At 41.2% G+C, this 17,091-nt stretch overlaps 1 protein-coding gene across 3 annotated transcripts in view; it reads left to right on the forward strand.

Moving 5' to 3' along the window:
• Positions 1 to 310: 310 nt before the first annotated feature.
• Positions 311 to 17,091, forward strand: part of pdlim2 (PDZ and LIM domain 2 (mystique)) — a 40,257-nt gene continuing 23,476 nt past the window's right edge. The window contains exons 1-8 of one of the 3 annotated variants that reach the window (XM_034238462.1): positions 311 to 622; positions 2,607 to 2,753; positions 2,897 to 2,946; positions 8,472 to 8,598; positions 10,469 to 10,621; positions 14,666 to 14,735; positions 15,159 to 15,304; positions 16,653 to 16,716. In XM_034238462.1, coding sequence (XP_034094353.1) covers positions 8,558 to 8,598; positions 10,469 to 10,621; positions 14,666 to 14,735; positions 15,159 to 15,304; positions 16,653 to 16,716 — 474 coding nt within the window. In that variant the 5' untranslated portion in view covers positions 311 to 622; positions 2,607 to 2,753; positions 2,897 to 2,946; positions 8,472 to 8,557. Of the gene's footprint in view, positions 623 to 2,606; positions 2,754 to 2,896; positions 2,947 to 8,471; positions 8,601 to 10,468; positions 10,622 to 14,665; positions 14,736 to 15,158; positions 15,305 to 16,652; positions 16,717 to 17,091 lie in introns of those variants that run through there. The other 2 variants (XM_034238461.1, XM_034238463.1) reach the window with 2 other exon arrangements.

Consider the following 17,091-nt stretch of genomic DNA (forward strand, 5'->3'; position numbering starts at 1 on the left):
AGTATAAAATATGCAGGGAATGTGCAGGGCATCAATTATAATGTTTAACCAGTGACGCCAGGTGAAAGAGATTACCTTTAATTAACACGCTGGTAGGACAGACAGGTGAACTACGTCATTAACTAATTGACCTGACGTCCGCTGTGAGCACGTGCTGCTCTGCTTCGCGCGGTCAGCAGATGGCGCGCACACACTAAACGCAGCCTCACTGTTTTCATGATAAATGGCTCAATTATCAGTGCTGCACCCTCCTCTCTTCTCTGTGGTGCGACCCGCCCAGTCCTGCTGCCTGTGTCAGACCTTTTATTTTGGTAACAGCACATGGCTCATCTCAGTGATAGCACTGCGCGCGCAGCTACAGGTAGTGTCCATGGGTGCCACAACCTTAACATCTGAAACAAAAGACACAAGGGACTACAGGCACCTCATCACTGCTCCAGAGCTCCTACAGTCACGGAGGAAATTTATAAAGCTGCTTTCTGCTTTTGTTTGGTCGCATTTTGGAAGCATTTTTCTAATCTGAGGTGAGCTACTCTCAGCTGGATCTGTGTTTACTGTTTTGACGAGGAGCGACGCGATTTAACAGGTGGAGAAGTCGCCTTAAATCACTCTTCTTACCTTGGTAAGTACTGTATTGTGAGTTAAACTGTCTAAAACTCCTTAAAAAGTCGTAGCTTACTTAAAAAACTGAATTGGATGTGCATTGCTCCTTTATTTAACAAAAACTTCAGTAGTTTTAAACACGTTTGTTTTTTACACTTTTTATGTCTAAAAGCATAATTTCACATCACATTTAACTTTGTACCGTATGTTCCCTTGCTGTTGTTTTTATAGTTCTCAGTATTGGGATTTGTTATACTTTGATTGTCCTCATTATTCCGTTCATAAAGTGTGGGAACCTCAGAATGCATTGAAGCTTCTAAATTATGATTGATGCCAAGTATGCGAAAATGTGAACTACCCACATATGAGCTGTTTTGCCTAAAGATGAGTGAAAAGTCATTATAACTGACTGAAAACACACAGAGGACTACTTTCCAGCACCTTCTGTAGACCTTCCACCCTGTCAATAAATCTGTATTCAGGAGAGCAGAAGGTTATTTCTCTGGCACATTAAGCAGTCAGTCAGGGTGATTAGTGGAAGGGCTGGACCAGGTGCAACCTCAGGAATCTTAAAGTCACATTAGTTCAGAACTGTAAGCTGTTATCTTCGCTCCCTCCTCTTAAAATGGCCTTTTGAGGGTTATTGTCACTGTAGTTCCAGTTCAGCACTGTAATTCCCTCACTCCCTTCACTTTAAAACAAATTCTAGACATGGCTGTTCCTACAGTTCACTTAATCAATGTTCAGAGATAAATAGACCTGGCCTGTGAGCTCAGCAGGTGGGACATTCATTTGTGGTGTTTCACAGAGTTCATGTATAGTCCAGAAACCTCATATTTCCAAAGTTTGTGAAGCTTCCCCACTGGTTTTTTGTGCCTCACTTTTACACACTCTCACTTTATAGTGTTTGTTCCCTAGTGGCTTCTCTTTGTCAGAGAGTGCTGTTACTCAGATAGGACAGGGCTGAAGCCAAAAACAGACCACTGTACTTTTGGAAAGAGCAACGCGGTGGCTTTTCAAGAAAACTCGTTACCTTCTACTGTAACTCAAGGAAAGAATATGTTTGTTTTACTATCTGGTTGAGGTTTTCTTTTTCTTAGTCTTCTTTTTTAGTTTTGATAATTACTACTGTGGTGTTGTGCTTTTCATTTAGGCCCCTAACAAACAGCTTTCCTCTGAGATACTTTTATGGTTATGCAGGAAGTCATTATGTGTCTAAGTGATGAAAGTAGGGTTTTTTTTTTACGCGTAGTTTTCAGTTTAAGCTGAGGCAGGTTTCTGACTGTGCAACTTTCATATTACATTAAATGTGAGGGGTAGGGGATGTTTCTCCGCAAGCATGAAACATGCCTCTGGATGCAGTAAGGTGCACAGTTGCAACAGTGTTTTTTGAGAGTGTGCATGTGAAGAACAAAGTGGTTGGTGTGTCTTTGTGAGGAGGGGCTAATGGTGCATGCAGAGGATGTGGTGAAACGGCCTGATTGCGGAGCAGGAGTGTGTGCAGCCTGTAACATGATCTCCAGATGATGATGATGCAGTGGCAGATAAGTGGAGACACTACCACAGTGTCCTTGTCCTGTTATCAAGCATACTTCACCGGGGACACAATTTAGTCCACTGTAGCAGTGCTGCAAAGTTTTAAAAGGACTGATGGGTAATCTTAGAATTTGCCTTTTTGACCTGAAGAAGATAAGCTTATGTCAGGAGGGTGCACCCTTAAAAGCTTTCTCACTGAAAAGGGAGTAGGCTATCCAACAGAAATGACAGGTGTGTAATTACTTTGATGACACATGTACTATTATCAATATACAGAAACTTAAACAACACCCTTTTTGACATCATTAAGTTGTTGTTTAATGTTTTCTCATCTCCCTAGTGACTGCTAAATCTGACCAAATGGGTGTGATTTGGAGAATGCCCAGAATGTTATTAAACTCTTTTCAGTCCAGGGAGAGGCTTGCTATTGCATTCCTTTCCTCTTAATTCAGAGGGTGTGTGTCCAGGTAGGTGCCTACTTGTGTGACACACAGGGTAGAATCAACATCAAACCGCATCACTGACGAAGGACTGTGGAAAGTTCAATCTGGTGTACGTCCACACGCGTGATTCATACGAGGAATATTCCCCCGCAGCCACAGAGGTTCATCTGAGTGAGTGTGCCGAATCAAAGCAGTACATCCAAATTATTCAGTGGGATGTACTGCATCTGCTATGTTCATTAGCCTGTCTTTTAGTATTCATGTAGCTTGAGCCAGTGCTTGTTCATTTCAGTTCTGTAATTTTCTGCCCAGAGTCCAAGAAGGGGAAGGAAAAACAGTCAAGTTCTGGTGATTCAGAAAGGAGGTGAGAGTTGATGTAGGCCAGGTTTGCCTGCCAGACCTTTTTTTTTTTTTCCATATTCAGAGGTTTAGTCAGTAATACAACGTTTATTTTATGCTGTTTAGTTTGAATGAATATTTGATTTCCACCGCAGAACATATGGTAGCTTTGTGTTTTTCCAAATGTTGAATTCCTTGGAATGAATGAGGTGTTAATTCTGAGGATTCACTTTGATAAACATAATGACTATAATGGTTTCTCTAATCAATTGTTTTCACTTTTTAATAATAACCGTCAACATGACCAATGGTTGCCATCACAGTTTTGGTGACATGCCGATTAAAGTGAATTACTCTCGTGTGTGAGTCATTATCATTGTTGCCATGCTCCAGTGAGACAGTTTCAGACTCGTGTTAGCAGGTTTCACTCATTCCGCTGTAACTACCCGTTAGCGCATGTTATGGGTTGTTAAGTCAAGTAAACATACTCAATTGAGGACTGCACATCAGTTAGGTGTTGTTGTGTGTCTGAGTCTCACCCTAAACGACACTCAGATTCACCGCCTCTGACCGTAATGGAGACACACCGAGGCTTATTTCTAGTCAAACACAAATTAAAATAGCTGCAATACTGCTGCAGTTAAACTCTTAATATATACAGCAAACACATAGCAACATGTATATTTATGTGACAGAAAGTTCTGCTACACGTATGTCAATGTATGCTTATTCGCAAACGGTTTTTCTTTCAATATGTCATCAAAAACATTCAATATCAATCATTCGTTTTTGTTTTAGCTTAAAATATTAATAACTTTATCTGATTTTGAGACAATGTTTTCCTTTCTGTCCTTTAGTTTTCTCCATGAGCACGTCATGTATTATTGAAAACAGTTTGACAAAGAAACCCTTTAGGCTCCCCTGCATGTTGAAACGATGAGCGTTGAATCCAACATTGGGAAAGGACTGTTTTTCCCTTTCATACCTCCACTATCTCCTTTGCCTGTAGGGACAGTCTCTCATACATGTAGATCTGCCAAAAGGCCTGTGATATATATATATACATGAATGACAGGCTTTGATTTTCCCAGACACTGAAAATGAAGTCAGTCTGACCTCATTAAGGTCTTGTTTACTCTTTGAACCTCTCATTGTTCTTGCCACACCAAAGTTGCTTCAAATACAGAGTGTAAACATCTTTGGGGCATTGTTCGACATCAATCCTGAACCTGCTAATAGTTCATATCTTGAGCCATTACATGACGTTCATACTTTAAGATCTTCCCTAAATAGTGTTTCTGAGTTCTTGGACATTCACTTTAGTTTCCCATTTGCTAGTAAAGCTCTCTATTAAAACATAGTGATCAAATATTTGTATGTGTTGATCCCAGGTAACCCTTCTCTTCTTGGGTTAGCAGTGGAGAAACACCTGAGGGTCTTTTTGAGCTGAAGTGTCCCTTTGTCACCTGGCATGAATGCTTTGTTAGATGCTGTAAGGGGATTGAAGGACCACATTTTAGGGCCTTAACTCGCACGGCAATTTCCTTAAACTTAAGTTGTTAATACTTATTTGTTTTGTCTGACCAACAATCCAAAACCTAATCATATTTGGTTTACTATCACATCTCGAGAGAAGAAGGTTTGAAAAGCAGTTCACCATTTAGTATCGGGTCAGAAAACGTTTTGGCCCTTTGGCTTGAAACTGTGCGTTGTTAGGTAATTTTTTGTGGCAAATGGTTATCAATTGAATTCACTAAATTGTCTCAGCATTACAAATCCGTAGAAGCACCTCTTGTGATACATCTCAACAGCAGAGCCTTTATAGCCTCCATACTGTAGGAAGATTTTTATCAACACCTTTTTCCCACACACACAAATGAATGTCAGATGTATCACGTCACTTTAAGATGGGCGTACCAATTGAACTAGTTTAATGAGCTAATGGTGAACCTGTTCGGGAAAGGTGCTTCTTTTAGTCCAACCTGACTCCTGTGTGTTGGTATGTAGGAATGCAGGCTAGTTGTGTTGGTCGGAAGTGAGAGTATTTCACTCCGCCTATAGGCCAGTTTCCATTTGCCTCACGCTGACCTCCTGCTGTGCGGCTGATGCTGAATCGAGCTATAGAAATAACTACATGACTAGAATTGTTCTCATTGTGTTGGCGGTGTTTTAATTGTGCTGCCAGTTTGGCGTGGCAGCGAGATGTCACCAGAACAGAATTAGCCTTGTTAATGGGTATTGGCAGCTGCTCAGGTGCATCTGTGCACTGGGGACCCTGCTCAGCGCTTTGTTTAAAGCCAGCAGCAGTGCAGTCTTAAAACCTCATCAATGGCCATTTTAAGCGCATTAGTGTGCCACTTATTCTTTACCACCATGTGCTTTTCTTCTCAGCTGTCTGCCGCATACTTTCCCCATCCTTTCACTTCGACATTATCCACCATTAGGACTTTTATGATGCGAACAGTACACGTTTACGCAGGGAATTAGCAGGGTGCTCGGTTCATAATGTCCGCTGCAGAAGCAAATGGAACTAATTGACACCACCAGAGGCTGGGAAACTTTGGGGCGGCTGCTCCCTGTCATTATCACAACTTCACTTAGTTCTGGAGGCCACAGCAATTAAGAGACCCTAATGATGGTGAGCCCACTAACCCGGCTAATCGGCTCGGACTGTTAATGACTAACCATTGCTACTCTACTGTCCCAAACACTCACTGGAATGTGCAGCTGATTAAATGGTCCAGTGTTCAGAGAGATTGGAGGAAATAGATATCCACTTTATTTGCAAGACTAAGATGTTCAGTACCTTTGCTCCTCGTATCTTTTAGAAGCTTTGATAACTCTATTATGCAATGTTTGTAATCATTGACAGACTTTATTTGTTGATTATGATTTACATTCCACTGTTGGCCACAATATGTATTTCTGTCAACACTTTCTGATAAGCAGAGTCGGCATGAACTTTCAAGTTAGATTTTATTGGGATTATCAGATCTTATCCACGATGAACTGATATAGTTAAGGTTAAATGGTGCACGATTCTCATCCTAATTTCTCAAAGTCTAAGGTGATATCTTGTTTTGTCTTTCCAAAACCAAAAGATGTTAAGTTTAATATGATGCGAAAAGCAGGACATCTCCATATTTGATGAAGTAAAAGAAAAGTACTGCTTTATAATTCTACATGACTTGACTTTTTATGAAGTGTGAATGGACATTTACAAAACAATAGCGATAGTGAACATGTATTTAATACCAAAAAGTTCAAATTAAATGCAGATTGTCTCTGTAGAAAGCAACTCTCAAATATTAGGTGTGAGTTCTGCATTTACTTTCAGACGATTAAGTAAGGCGCTTTGTTTCTGTTGCGGGTTAGGCAACGGATGATTTAACATTGTTTGGGCGCAGACTTTTTTTTTCCGAGGGGCAGGCTATACTTAAAAGAGCTTGTGTAATTGTCTACGTGTGCACCTATATATTACTTGTAACTCTAATGTCTTCATCTAAAATAAATGCATGTTTTGCCAGTGAGCCACAGACACGTGTGTGTGTTTGCGATGTGCAGGTGTTGATGTGTTTATGAACTGTAAATGCTCAGCCCATCATCACCCTACGCTCCACTGTCTCTGCATGCAATCCTGCAACAGACACGCTTCACCTGCAGCTGTGAACAAAGTCTGAGCAAACCAGCACTTAAAAGCACACGTTATCTTGAAGTTTAAAAACATCACTTTAATGCTTTAAAGCAGGGGTGTCAAACTCAAGGCCCGGGGGCCAAATCCGGCCCTTGACTTCATTTCATGTGGCCCCACAAGAGCTTGCAAAGCATATAATGTTTGTTATACGGTTACATGGCGATTTACATAAGCACTGCCCATAAACTACATTTCCCACAATGCATCTCAGATATGCCTTTTTTCTCAGAATTTGACTTTTTCTTCAAAATGTTACTTTTTTTTTTCAAAATGTCACTTTTTGGGGGGATTTTGACTTTTTTTCAGAATTTGGATTTTCTTTTTAAATCATTTTGTGACATTCTCACTGAAGAGACTTGCAATTATTTGCCCTAGACTTCTTCTTTCAGACGTAGTTAATTATGAAGTTATTACCCTATCGTATAATAATCAAATGCAGAGGCAATCATGTAATATAATACATTATTTATTTTATATATATTACATATTTATATATGTATATTTATAAAGTTTTAAAGTTACAACCAGCCCTTTGAGTGCAACCATAATGCTGATGTGGCCCTCGATGAAATTGAGTTTGACACCCCTGCTTTAAAGTGTGTTCTGCTCCAGTTTTCTCCCACTGATTTGATAGAATATATAAGAGGTTTTAATGTTTACAGTGAGTTTAGTTAATTATCTCCCAAAACAATTCAAGATTTATTGAGGATGTTTTATTGCCACCATCAGTGCCATGTTTTGTAACCCATCTTGCTGATAGGCACATTATGAACCTTGTCATGCAGTTCAGCCAACAGTGTTGACACCAAGGGGAATTTGACACTGAGTGATTTGTTTGTAGGAATGGTAAACACCCGCCAGGTGCTTGCCGTGTCAGTGAGCATCAAGCAACATGAAGCTGGATATTCAATATTTAAAGTATTTACTCATGTGGACCCTCATTTTTGGACCCCCACACAAATGAGCCATTGCAGAACGTTTTTACGAACAGCTGAAGAAAATCTATGCTGCAGACGGTAGCACACAACAAACTCCACACCAATTATGATTCTGCAATGTGTAATATCTTGGAAGCGCAATCATCACCGGTAATTAAAGATTACAAGAGAATGAAAGAACATCTGTTACTTGGCTATCTATTCATGTAGCTCATTTGTATGTAATTATTAAGTGTAACAGAATCTTGTTCCTTAACAGACGACATGATAGTCAGTGCTGTCAATCCCAATATATTGTCAAAATGAACTGATTTGTCCCGTATAGGAAAGCTTGATTTTCTTAATATTGCATTATGCCATTAAAAAATCTGTCTACAACAGAGAATAGAACAATGGAAACTCCTCACATGGTTTCACTAAACATGGCGCCTCCAGTGATTGACAACAGACTTTGTGAGAAGCAAAATCTTTAAATATTAATGCCAACCATTCATAAATATTGGAACTACTATAGAGGAACTAAATACATATTGACTTCTTACTGTATGTGCCCCCTTCTTATACAGAAGTTTCAAACTCAGCTACCTTTCAACGTAAATACTTTTAAGAGTAAGAATGTAGAAATAACTAAACGGTACAGTCAATAAGTATATAAACTATTAACAAGGGTATATAAATGCAGCTTCTTTGTTCTTCGTTTAGGGACATTAACAAACTAGGCTATTTTGTTCAATTTTAAAGCCTTGTATCGGGACAATTTAACATATTGGGACGTATAGGTGCTTAGCTTAGCATAAGCAATGCTAGCAGACTGTTTCACCCGTCCTGGCCATGATGGAAACACTCAGTGGTGCATATGTTTATGTCCCACATACTACTGTCATTCTCATGCTTTCTATGTCTCTTTTTTCTCTCCAGAGATTTGACGAGTGTGTGCCGACCTGATCACTAAATGGCGCTGACGGTGAACCTTATTGGTCCTTCGCCATGGGGCTTCAGAATATATGGAGGAAGGGACTTCAAGAAGGCCATTACTGTATCAAAGGTAATTCAACACGGCCGCCTTGTTGCTGAACCTCGTCACACCTTATCAAACCATATCCTCTTGTTTTTGCATAACATGCCATTACAGGCCGTGTTTCCACAAAGTCAACTTCCTCCACACTACGTCTCTTTTCTTGTCTTTGTTTTTGTCCGCGGGCTGCTTCGTACCTATTTCCTTGACTACTAAACCCGTTGGAAAAGGATGGAAGTAGATTACATTAGAAGGAAATGACTGATTACAGTTACAGTGGAAGCAGAGGTGGGAGGTGAGGGGGGGTCTGTGTGTCTTGAGTGCATTAACATCAGTACATTCCTAGTCACTGTTTAAAAAAAGAAAAGAAAGGAAGATGGAATAAAACAAGTGGAAATGTTACCACTATAAGCAGACGGCGCGCAGTAAACAACACCAGGAAACCTTCTGCATACCAGAGACTCCCAGTTCTACCGTCACCACCTCAGACTGAGAGACTTTCTCCTTAGACCATAAACGATGAATTATGGCCACACTATGGCATGGCACCAGTGCTTCACACAGACTCAGACTTCAAAAGCATGAATTGTTTACCCCCCTCTTTATGCCAGAAATACGAGCTGATTTTTCTTCTCTCACTGCTGACCAGTAAACAACACCAGCATGTTTGCTTGTCTCAAGTATCAAACTGGTCTCTGAAGTGACGGATTCCTGCTGAGAGAAACTTCCTCAATGAAATTGGTCTGCAAAGCCCAGTTTGTAAATGGCTTGTCTTACCAACAACATTCAATACCCCAACACACACACACACACACACACACACACACACACACACACACACACACACACACACACCCCCCTCGTGGTAAAGCAGCCACAGGATTGGACCATCTGAAGTGGTTTGCACTTGGCATAGAGACGACATAGATGCCCTCTTTTATTCGTTGGCCTGAAAGATAGCTTTTCAGTCGGGGAACAATCCTGGAAAAGAACCCCCAGCTGCTTTTAGTTTATGTGAAACCAGGCATGTCCTGATCAGAAAAGGCACGCAATACTGTAGGTCACCACAGCAACGCCTAATTGCCTCTGGAGTGGGCCCACAGACATGGCACCTCTGCTCTCTTATGTTGCTAAACTGACAAACAGCCCGTAGACTGGCACTCGCTTTGCATCAATTTGTCCCCTTTAGATGTAGGAAAGAGCCTTTCATCTTCTTTGATTGGCTCTTTATTTGTTTTGTTTAGCATTCTTTGTTTTATTGCCTCACTCTGTTTTTAACTGAGGCGAGCACTGTTTGTGGCAAATGTCATACTTCTCTCTAAATTCTAAGCAGCTGCAACCTCCTTATTTATTCGCCATTTTGTTTTAGTAAGCCTGTGTGTTTGGGAGCCCGGGACACGGGAACCAAGCTGAGAGCGGTGGCTTGGACATTATGTTTCGGCCCATTAGTGTGGAATTCCTTCTGATGTGGCGCTATAGCATTGGCTTTGACATGCGCTGAGGCCGGCTGCAAAGGTCAGGCCCAGTCAAACCATCAAGTAGTTTCACACTAATGGCTTCTCCCCGAGGGTGTCATGAATCTGTCCGCTGCTGACCGGCACTGCCTCGTTCCATGTGTGTGAAACAATGTGGCGTCTGTTGGTATTTATTCCGAGTATTATGTGTTACAGAGGGCGACGGTTCGATGAGTGTGGCAGAGGTGTGAAGCAACTCATCAACACCTATTCTCATTTACTCATTTGTTAATGCTGAGTGTCAGCCGCTGACAAATTGTCCACACAGCCAAAAGATACAGAGCTGTCTACGCTTGCCAGATGGATAGCATCCATAAAGTGGGATGTTGAGAGCAGGACCTGAGGCCAGTAGGTCCTAACATGATCTCATTCTTCCTTTTCAACAGGTCAACGGGGGGTAGCAAGGCAGAGAAGGCCGACATGCAACCTGGAGACATTATCTCTGAGATCAACGGGGAGAACACGGCGGACATGCTGAACGTGGAGGCCCAGAACAAGATCAAGAACTCAAAGACTCAGCTGCAGCTCGTGGTAGAGAGGTACGTGCAGATCTGCTATACAAACAAATGTTCCTGCTTCCATGACTTCATGTTATGCATTGGATTTATACGCCTAAAATACTTGCAATGCAGTGCCATGCAACCTTCTGCAGCATACTTTCCCATATGAAAAGCCCTCATTTTCTGCACTTGTGCCAAGACCACAGTTGCCCCAGATCCTCTTTTTTCTTAATGATGTTTTTAGCTTTATCATGCAGACGCTGTACAAACAAAAACAAGTGATTATAATCAGGGGAAATGCCAGCATGTATGAGAGCTGAGTTCTCAAAACAGTGTATTAAGAAGGACCAGGGAAGAGATTTGCCAAGACCTTGTTTGGATGAGTTTGAGTTGGCTTATACATGTTTTCATTTGAGCCAGGAATGTCATTGGACGGCATTTTGATTAAATGTCCTCCCTAAGTTCAGATTTCTTGTCACAATTGCCCTCGTCACTCTTTTTTTGTGTGTCCCAAACACACTCCCACGCACGTGTGCTTTCACATACTTCCTCCGTGGATGTTCCATGTCCATGTGAGTGAATTTTTTCCTGCTGACCTCATGTCTCCAACCAAGCCAGAAACAACACCATTTCTCTTTGCTTGCCCAGGATAATGCCACTGTGTAGTTCTCCCATGTCATTAATCCCACTCTGTGAACTGTCCAGCACCCAGACTCCTGTCTTAATAACCTCAAGACTACCAATTTGAATAGCTGTCAGACACACTGTCAGACACACTCTCAAGAGGTGGCACACATCTGTAATGTCTGATGTCTGATGTCTGTAATGTCTGATTTGTTCTTAGCTTAGCGAGAGTCCTGCCAGCTCAACATCTGTTCGGTAGTTAATTGTCATCAAACCAGCAGCGATGTGGGTACTGGCTGTCATAACACATATGGGGTTGCACAATGGAAGACGCTGTCATCTGCTCATCATCAAAATGTTTGAGGCGTGTCTGTACTGTATACAGAGGCAGTGGTTTTTTGTTGGTGCAGCCAACAACATTCTCATCCCAGACTTTGCTAACTGGGTATTTTTGCATCACAAAGCAATCACACCATCACTGTCTTGTCATCGACCCTTTGTTCGAAGCTACTTGTTTGGACTCCATTGTTCATTGATGCCTTGTGGATGATGTCACGTTGACCAATGTTGACCATTCGTGTCTCTGATCCAGTTGCTCTCTTGAATGTAGTTGTAAATACTCATGGGTATAGCCAGGGCCGCCCCTGGCCAACTTGAGGCCCCAAGCGAGATTGTGTGATGAGGCCCCCCCCAAGAAACACCAAGTAGTTTGGATTAAAACAATTGTTGGGAGACTAAGTAGTTTGCACATTTTTTGTATTATTAACAACACAGTAACATATTTATACAGTCAGGTCAATGTGCATGTATGTCTTTCAGTATGCGTTTACAAGTGAACACGTCTGCATTTCCTGGATACAAGGTCATCGTATGACAGCTGCTGTGCCAACTGTGCGTTGATGCTTATGATAGCCACGCCACCTAAGCGTTCTTGTGTCATTGATGACCGGAGGTATGTCTTCATAAGCTTGAGTTTTGAAAAGCTTCTCTCAGCAGACGCAACTGTAACAGGAAGAGTTACTGCAATGCGGAGGGCAATCCAAAGATTTGGGTACAGTTCCTGTAACTCTTTTTCATGGAGAAATGACAACATCTCCAGAGCAGTTTTTGGTAGTGGCAGCTTTGGGAGGTTGATGATCTCCTGCTGGGTCTGAGGTGATGGTGGGGTACTGGGTGCTTCTTCTGTGCCTCCCTTTTTCATAAATCTCAGCAATGGCCCTGGAAATGCAGACAATAAATCCATCATTCAAGCAGACTTAAGATATGTTTTGATCTTAATAGTGCACTACAGAATGAATATAGTGAAAATACTAGCTGGAGAACTGCGCACAGTAGCTGAGGCCCTCTGCGCTGGGCGGGGCCCCCTGCGCTGGGCGGGGCCCCATGCAGTCTGCGTGATTGGCCTGTAGGGAGGGGCGGCCCTGGGTATAGCTTTACCACACAGCTATGCTGGTGCAGTACTATAGTTTCATCTTTGATACTGAGATGCTGTCAAATGTTGGTAGTAATATATTAAAGGTGGGGTAGGTAAGTTTCAGAAACCGGCTCGAGATACACTTTTTGTTATATTCCATGGAATGCTCTTAACATCCCGATAGCAATGAATATCTTAAGTGCTTTGACAAAAATCCATAAAAAAATTTCATCTGTGGAAGCTGTAGTACTGTAAAAAGCACGACCAATCTGTTTAGCCGGCCCGGCTAAACGGATTGGATTGCCGCCCTGTCTGTCAGCCTTCCATCTCGTGCACGCACAAATGTATCTCGTGCCCTCATTGGGCGTGCCCTCATTCGGCGTGCATTGCAGCAGTACTTCAATGACTCGCCAGCAACAGTCGGCCACTTTCACCAGTCTTCTGACGTCATGTGCGCGTCCATGTGTGTTGGAGGAGGTGCTCTGTAAGGAAGTCTGAAGAAAGGGGCGGATTCTTTTCGGCTGTGTACTTTCAAATTTTAGTGCACTCGAGCCGGTTTCTGAAACTTACCTACCCCACCTTTAAAGCTCCATGTGCGTGTCTCCAGCTATTGAAATCTTGGCAGTGTGACTAACATCTAACTATGGGATAAACCAAAAATGATCCTGTTATTTTACAGGATGTAAATGTTTGGGCATTTTAACATTGGTCTCAATAGGGATTGACTAGATTTTTGAGCCAGTATGAGGTGACTATTTGAGGAACTGCAGTTGACACTTGCATGATAGCTTCATTTTTTAGTATCACAGGTTGCCACTTGGAAAAATGGAACTTTGGCTTATTCCATCGATCATTTTTTAAACGGAATCAAAGCCTCAAACAGTACAGTATATGTAACTTCTGCTTCTTTTGGATTTGAATCTTCTTTAGTAAATATTTCATTTTTTTATTTCCAGTTCTCAGAATAGTATTCTTGCAATGCTGGGCATGACATTGGAATAATCTGCCTCAGGCAGATTAACTCCAGGTTCCCTTGTTGACAGCTGTGCACAGCACATAACAGTAGAGGGCTTCACGTGCTAATTTACAGTATGTCAGTCTGGAATACAGTCACAGTCAGCAATTTCACCAGAAGCAAATGCTGACTCTGTCATGGAGATGTGTAACCAGAGGTCATCGGAAATAGAGTAGCTGTTATCTAATCATTGATCTTAAACATGTCTCATGTAGGTGATAAATGGAAGTCTAAGCAAAGGTGAGCATTTTGCAGCTGTGCAGATCATAATTCAAAGAAATGTGTTTTCAGCTAGCCACAAATATCTCTTACCCAGGGATAAAATGTCTCTGTATCAGTTCTTGTCATCTTGCCATCTCTCTTGTACTCAGAGGTGTGTTTCTGGGTGATTTACCACAGGCATCCAGGCCTTCCTGTGTGCCTCATTACCTCGGGCTCAACCAAAAGCCTGTCAGCCTCTGGCCCTGCAGCCGGGGGGGTACTGTGTGTTTGCATTGGCGCTTATACTGCCCATATTTTCCCCTGCAGAAGCAATTATGGAATGGCTTACAGTGTTTTCTATTTAAGAAAGTAAAACAAAAGTCACTTGATAGAAAGACGAGATCCATGAATATTTCCTAAAGGGGTCCAGGGTCTGCAGTGCTCTTCCTCTGCTGTACTCTGTAGGATTAATGGGAACATACTGATGGAGGCCTGACAGGACATTAGCAAAAGGGATGTCAAAAATTATGTTTTTGTTTGTATTTCAAATGAAGTTCCCTTAGACTTATGACCCTTTTAGAAAATTGATTATTTTTCTTGAAAGTTCTTAAACATGACGTACTTTGAAGTGCAGATGCTTGTCCAGAAAGTAATTTAAAAGTTTTGACTACCTTGCTTATTTATTTAATGTGTTTACTGCCTTAGTTGATTATTTTTTCAATTCAACAGCAATAAGATCAGCCTTTTAATCAAATGGGAAATCATTTTTCGGTATGCAGATATTATGAGTGTTGACAGACGGTTGATCTGTGGTTTTATTTCTTTCAAGACCTGACCCTCCCAGCTCTGGACAGACCAACGGCACCATCAGCCCCGAGCAGATCACCGGACGCTTCCAGGTCAGCACAGGAGCTTTAATCTGTCCACAGTTTGTCTTCACTAAATTGAAAATTCGTGTCCATAATAGTATTCTCCATATGTGCTTCATTTCTACTAATGCATGCATGGCACATCTGTTTATGACATATCTGCTTCTTTTGCTTCCTCAATATGGAAGCAATAAAATACTTTGTAGTGATTTAGTATGTGTTTCGGTGTATTATTGAGATCAACGTGAGTCCCAAATCACCACCTGCAATACATGTTGATACTAAGTACAACATCTCTGGATTTGTTTATAGATACAACATTTATTTATGCATTCATGTGTGAGAAGGTATTCTCAAAGGTGTCTGTTATGCTTCTCAGTTCTACTTGCAGTACAAATAATCAAGTTATATACATGGATGGTAATGTGATGACATTCCTGTGATGTGTTGTAGGAGGCCGTAATAGTGAGTAGAGATGAGAATCAGAACTACAAAGAGTACACCATCTCCAGCCCGGCGTCTCTGTCACCCGGACCTTACTCACCAGATCCCTTTGGCAGCTCTGACGGGAAGAGGCTGACACCCACCATCAACAAGAGGTAACTCAGTGACCACAGTGCAATGTTCAAGCATGCAGATCAAATGTGTGCTTTATTGCATATCTGAAAGAAGTCAGTCACACTATTTATCTGCGATGCTTATCTGATTAGGCTTTTTAAAGGTGGATGTAACCTCCTGTAATCAAGAATCCACTCTGGGCGTTACAGTTTGAAACTCATGCTTAGATGTTGCTTTAAAAACCCATTAGTGTTACTCAAATATAAGCACTGCTGTAGCATTTGCAGTTGTTGAACAGATACCGAACCCTCAACCTGCTTGTCTACTCCTACATTGTTATTGTGGCGGCTATTGCTGTAACAAAAGCAAAGGATTATACTGTCTGAATTTACAAACATGTGATCGGGTTACGTCTAAATTACAGTTTGGACAGAAAAGTTTAATTTAAAATGAAGTTATTTTAGCATGAACAGGGTCTAAGATAAAGTCTTTTGGGGTTTTCTTTTAGAAACGGGTCCATTCACTTCTTCAATAGGCTTATATCTGGACAAAAGGTCGCAACAAGTGTTCTCTTGACTCCACAGTAGGACCAGAGTCAATAGGTATGGGAATAACAGACAGAAAGTGGAGCCATGTGATTGTACTGTAGTAACAAAGGATATGCACAGGATATCACATTCCTCAGTTTGCATTCACCTTAACAAAAGGCCAAATGTGGAACATTCACCGCGCTGTTCTGTCGCTGCGTGTCCGTGTGTTGACTGTTAGTAGACAAGTGTTAGTAGATCATAGTCAAAACTCAAATTCCTTGCCTGGTCCAGACCGATGAAACTTCCTGCCCTGCTTGTAATTCAGTCTTGTAAAACAACTTGTTAGTAGTATAACGAGAATTACTTGCTACATTATATTATTTTTCCATCTTAATCAACACATTTAACACCATATAATAGTGAGGGGCAGTTAAATTGTGCATCATTGTTTGTCAAAATAAAAAAAGTTTACTGTTACTGGAATTTGTATATATCCTATCGGTGCAGTTCTATGATTATAATTCTATACATTATGGATTTGGCAATGTGGATCAAATCCTCCATCACAGCATATGTCATTTTATTATTTTTGTATAGAAACATTAAAGTACTTAATCACATTCATCATACAGTAGAAGTCATTTAAAAATCCAATAGTTCAATTAGTACTTTCTGCTTATTGATTCACACAAATTCCACAGTAGCATAATGCATCTGTTTTAAAGAAAGAATACTGTACCACATGAACGAAGTGGAGAAATCTTGGAGTATTGACATTATTCTCTCATACAGTAAACTGTATATTGGGATATTGCCTTCCCCCACATTTTTGGTTAACTGTGGTGTCTTTTTGTTACAGTGTCACGCTGCGCCCGTGGTCTCCAGATGAGAAGAGTCACAGGCTGTCCAGACCACTGTCCCAGGTTGGTTCCTACTGTTTATTTTTTAAAACCTTTATTTATTCCTGTGTATCTGCTGCCTTTTGCAAGTGTTCAGCTTTCCAGATTTGTTTGGTCAATAGCCGTCAGTCGAGATGATTTCCAATTCTAAAATGTCTTCAATTAGACGTGGTCTATTGGGTTTTAGTGACCGTGATATTTCAGACTTCTCCAACCAGAAACTAGAGTTAAAGACTTTGTTGTGTTTCTCTTTGTTTACTGCCACTGCTGTAAAGATGATTATTATCTGGGTTTAATGGCACTACAGGTTTACATCTAGGACAATTACCTTAAAGGTGGGGTATGTAATTTGAGAAACCAGCTCGAGTGCGGTAGAACATTTTATGGATTTTTTTTTGT

This window comes from Gymnodraco acuticeps, unplaced genomic scaffold (assembly GCF_902827175.1).
Source record: "Gymnodraco acuticeps unplaced genomic scaffold, fGymAcu1.1, whole genome shotgun sequence".
Taxonomy (NCBI): domain Eukaryota; kingdom Metazoa; phylum Chordata; class Actinopteri; order Perciformes; family Bathydraconidae; genus Gymnodraco; species Gymnodraco acuticeps.